The sequence below is a fragment of the Lepeophtheirus salmonis genome, chromosome 9 (genome assembly GCF_016086655.4).
Source record: "Lepeophtheirus salmonis chromosome 9, UVic_Lsal_1.4, whole genome shotgun sequence".
Classification (NCBI taxonomy): Eukaryota; Metazoa; Arthropoda; class Copepoda; order Siphonostomatoida; family Caligidae; genus Lepeophtheirus; species Lepeophtheirus salmonis.
The window spans coordinates 27,539,613-27,544,611 of record NC_052139.2 but is presented as its reverse complement, the minus strand read 5'-3'; the positions used below and the strand labels follow the sequence as shown (position 1 = coordinate 27,544,611).

General features: G+C 33.6%; 1 protein-coding gene across 2 annotated transcripts; it reads left to right on the top strand.

The window, feature by feature from the left end:
- The first annotated feature begins 921 nt into the window (after positions 1 to 921).
- LOC121124736 (uncharacterized) lies at positions 922 to 3,879 on the top strand. Of its 2 annotated transcripts, XR_005866395.2 has the most exons (3): positions 922 to 1,151; positions 1,224 to 1,786; positions 3,133 to 3,879. XR_005866395.2 is itself a non-coding variant. In XM_040719923.2 (2 exons), exons 1-2 carry the CDS (start codon positions 942 to 944, stop codon positions 1,728 to 1,730), a joined length of 717 nt encoding a protein of 238 aa, XP_040575857.1. In that variant the 5' UTR covers positions 922 to 941; the 3' UTR covers positions 1,731 to 1,839. The 2 variants fall into 2 exon arrangements, 1 of the variants encoding a protein (XP_040575857.1); XM_040719923.2 differs by lacking the exon at positions 3,133 to 3,879 and having other exon boundaries at positions 1,224 to 1,839.
- The last annotated feature ends 1,120 nt before the right edge of the window (positions 3,880 to 4,999 follow it).

The following is a 4,999-nucleotide window of genomic DNA, read 5'->3' as shown; positions in this document are numbered from 1 at the left end:
TTGCCACATGATATATTTGCCACCTTTTTATGGCTTATATAGTGTATGTTGGAACTGAACCATTAGTCTTTACTCTTAAATATCATCTATAGATCACTAGAAGAAAAAAATGGATATGGTAAAATACGAACCAATAGTACGAAAACAAAAAAAAGTGGGTCAATATGTCATACAGCGGTGTAAACGTTCGCGGCAAAATTACCAAGATCCACTTTTGTCATTTTTCTATTATTTACTGTCCAATATAAATTAAAGCCAATGTTTCATTAGTTTGGCCCCTGTGATGCACTCTTCATCTCTTTTTGGTTAACACGCCAAAAACTGATGAGAACCCCTGGTCAATATACAGAGCCGTGCACACCAATTGGACCAAACTTTTATTTCATCAAAGTGCATGAGTGCATTACGGCCGGGTGTAATACCTGCCCATACAAGAGGTTAAGTGATTAATAAAGTAAATCTCCATTGCTTAATATATCTCTTAATATGTTTTAATTTATTGTCTATTTAATATTAGAGCCAATATTTCATTTGTTGGGACCGCCAGATGACCCCTTCATCACTCAAAGTTGTTGTAACGTACGTCATTTGATCCATCTTGCGAATATGTATGCAACAAAATTCTAATCTTAGAATGCCTGTCGGATAAAATCCATATTTGCATAGTGTATTCTATTGAGTAGCCGTGAATTATGGTGTTGATAAGATTGTATCAGTAGAAATTCGGTATTGACTAAGGTTGTCCTATTTTATGAATAGAGAAAACCATTAGTAAACAGGGCCATCAATAATTAATTAGAGAAAAATAAATATTTCCTCAAAAAGAAACGGAGATCTCATGATTTATTCAGGCTCTTCACTCTCCGCCTGCCTTTGAAAGGGGAAAAAAAGAAGTGGTTAGGAGTTAAAGAGTTTATTCTAGTCCAAACTCTGAGCTTGGCATGAGCTCACAGCTCTACTTTATTAAAAATTCACCAAACGTTCCACCCATCCGTGGAGCTGGGAGTCAAAAAGACGACTACGATTCCTCAGATCTCTCCTCCAATGAGTCTAAAACATCATCTGGTGGAGATGACTCTGATGCACCTTCCCGCCGCTTCTCTTCAGGCTCTGATACTTCGCTCTCAGAAATTGATGATCGAATACAAAAGGTCAGTAGAGATGATAGTGTGTGTGTGTGTGTGTCTTTTATAGCCTTAACAAATTCCTCTTTCAAATTTCAGGCCATGAAAAATAAGAAAATGAGTAAGCGAAAAACTCCCTTAAGCCACAAAAAGGTCACATCTCCTCCTCTCATGACCGCTAAAACAAAAGTATACCCCATGACCATCACTAAACTCCCTCCGGAAGTTATTCAAGTATCTGCAGAGTCTCCCAAATCCCCATCATCACCATCTCCAGAGCCGATCCAGCCCTCAATGCATCGAGATGATATTACCGTCAAGTTAATCGAAAGGTCAGTTATTTCTGGACCTGTATTGGAGCCTCCTCCGAAGCTCATTGAGTTGAAAATTGAGTCGTACAGTGATTCAATGATCAATGGTCTCCGTCCTGCCACATCCCCAACCCTTTCCTCTTCTCATTCACCAAGTCCATCCGTGAGAAAGACACGTGGAAAGAGTGCGGAGAGAGTTCGGAAAGAAGAGAGATCGAAAAGGGAAGTCCAGAAGATTCTTGCTCAAGTTCGTGAAGAGAATGAATGGGAGTATATGAAGTGTGGGCTTCTTTAAAGGGAATACCACAGGATGTCGCGATGGGATGAATGGATTTGTCAACTCTGAATATGGTTAATATACATATATAAATAACTATTTTTATGAATATAAACATCTTGACGAATTTTTTTTTAATATTATTTTTTCCCTCCTTCTATCAAACTGGATGGATTTGCTAGGCTACATGTTACGTCATATATGTCGTTTATAATAGTTATATGCCTGTTTTTATTGAGGACTGACAACTACAGTGCCGTACAGTTCCCTCTCGGTACGGTCCACTTCAGTCTTGCATATCAGTCGTTAATCTTATTATTGTTAGAAGAAAAAAAAATCAATAATTAAATTATTTATGTTAATTTTTTTTTTTTTTCAAATATTACATTTTTTCGAAAAAAAAAAGTCAAAAATCTACTGCTATTCACTCAAAAAATTCAAAAATCAACATTAGCATACAAAAAAAATCAAAAGTTAGATTACAAATGTTAAATTTTTTGAAAACAAACTATGAAATTAAATGTCAATTATTACATTTTTGACAAAATTTCAAAAATCCATCGTTATTAAAAAAAAAAAATCAAAAATTAATTTTTTTTAATATTATTCTTTCTGAAAAAAAAAAAAAAATTCAAATATTAAATTTACTATTTAAAAGTAAAAATTACTTAATTTAGGGGGCAACAGCATCTTCAGCCACCCCTTGCGGACGTCCCTAGAAAGAATTAGACAGAAAGACACGACAAGGTGCACGAATGATTGATCTATAGGCAGAGAACAAATTAACGAAACGCACTTGTTAGCTTGAAGGTGTACATGGTCGCAGATATATCCTTTTCCCATGCAAGATATCACTTTTCATGGCACAAGTACCGATGACATCACTTTCCCCTCTTCTTCAAGTTTCCCTTTTTTAATTCAACTAATGGAAGCTGTATAGTTAGTTATTGAGTAATATCTAAGGCTCCTAGCTCACACAAAAAAAGTGCCCCTACGCCCACTACTTTTTACATTTCGCTATGTTATAAAACTTTACCATAGAAAAAGAAACAAATAAAAACGACGAGATGTTTTAATGATTCTCCCATAGACGACTTCCCCTAACAAAAAGGTTATTTATCAAACTTTTTTCATGACAAGTTGATACTTGTCTTACGTGTACATACATGCTAAGAACTTCATTCATATATAATAATCAGTAATTCCAACTAAGGAAATGATTTGGAGAATTTACGAGCTAGGTGTCATTATTTCAAATGTTTTGTGTTTGTTAACATATCTCTCTAAAAGAAGAATTATCCCCTTTCTTTGGTGTAAATTGTTTTTCAAATGTATAATAAAATTATTATATAAGTATTTAATTATAATATTTTTCCAGGCCTAATGCTATTTTAAATGTAGAAGGTTCTTTTCTTTATAGCAATAATTTATTCTCCCTCCAAAATCATATCAAAGTTCCAGCTCCTATTAAAAAGGGTATTAATTCAGCAATACCATCCTCCTCTAACAAAAATCAAGTCTCTACCAATTACAAAGGAGTAGTCGTTCACTATTTTCTTTAGTCACAATGAAAAAAGGGGAGCTCCCTAAGATGGTCAACATCAAGAACAATCCTGAAGTACCTACTTGAACACGCTTTACTCAAAATGGACTGACTCATATGATGGTGTAATACAAAATTAACCAATCAAAAACCTTTCATTTGACTGGTGTTAAAATTGTAATAATGCACCTCACTACTTTTTTTTATTTTTTTTTTTTCATATCCGCAGCTGTTTAGACGAAATTTAAAATTGAAATCATTTCCCCACTTCTTTCTAGTTATTCATCTATAGTTATACTACTAATACGTATACCTATACCAGACCAAATATATATTTGGTCCATTTAAATAATTTGAATTAAATAATAATAACTGTTTAAAAAATGGCGTCCTTCACGATTTCACTATTAGAGTAAAAAGTAAGTGTCAAAATACGATGTTGTAATTTGGCTTTTGGCTATTTTAATGAAGGTGGATACCCAAAAATATAATGTTTTTTTTTTCTCTTTGCAAGGTCTGCAAAATAATCTCAAATATATAATATTTATATATATATAATAGGATGTACCTGTTATACAGATTTTATTTCGAATTAGGTATTTTATTAATACATACTAAAACTAACTCGCTAAACCTCTTCCTAATTCCCCCTCTTTTTTTTTATTCGTATTTAATTTATCTACGTTCTACATTTTTGAATTTTGAATTTTTTGGGGGCACTTTCGAGTCTACAAACCATACTTTAAAAAAACTTTGAGCCACGGGGAATCGATCATGTTTAATGAAAAAATCAACTTATTACCAAAAAAAAAAAAAAACTGCGAACCAGAGCCCAGGAATCTGGTCTAACCAGAATAAAACATAACCTTAGATACGTCAGAGTTCTGAACGACTTTGTTTTTATGTCTATGGGATGTATCAGTCTCCGTTTTTTAAATAAATATTCTGACTATGTGTTTTGATTTGCGGAATGACGGAGAAACACGCAATATTACCGTATATATGTATATGTTGTGGATAAGTTTTGGTTTTGTACAAGTTGTAGCTTGTATAAAAAAATTCATCCAGTTGCAACGACAAAATGAAATAAATAATTTAAATGAAGTTTTTACAGTACTTGAAATGAGGATCATGCAATAGTTGAATATTCAATGGATGATCGATATATTAATAGTGTCATTTTTGACTATTTTAATACAAATTAGAAAAGGTTGTAGCCGGGTCAGGTTCAGCGGTTCTTGTTCTCCCAGTCTACGTTCTTTCATGTCAACGGCTTCTGTTGGGTAACAAGTACTTAAAACAAGGGGCATCGCTAGAAAATTCGGACCCAGGAAACGATATTAGATACAAACAGGGCCGCAGGAAGATGGATAATTGATGATTGATTTCAGTTTACTCCTACATAGTACACATGTTTCGATTAAAGGGGCCTCAGTTAAAAAAGTATTAGAGATGGGTGGTCTTGGCATAATAAAGTTTGGGAAACCCATGTTCAAGAAAGATTATAATTATCATATTGTATAGGGCATTGACAAACTTAGTAGCGGACCTGGATCCATAATCTACCTCATCTCTTCCCTATTTTATTTATGCTGTCTGGTGCCTAAAACCACTTTTCCAGATCCACAAGAAGCACAAAGCTATTTGAAACTCAGATACAACTGGCGTTACAAATAAATCAATGAAAAACGCTTTAATTGCACACACAAAAAAAAAAAAAAACTCAGAAAATTGACTTATTGAT

Bases quoted from the DNA above. Each gene is read 5' to 3' on its own strand.
- LOC121124736 (XM_040719923.2), top strand. From the start codon at position 942: ATGAGCTCACAGCTCTACTTTATTAAAAATTCACCAAACGTTCCACCC. The intron at 1,152-1,223 runs GTCAGTAGAGAT...TTCAAATTTCAG, and splicing joins TTGATGATCGAATACAAAAG to GCCATGAAAAATAAGAAAAT.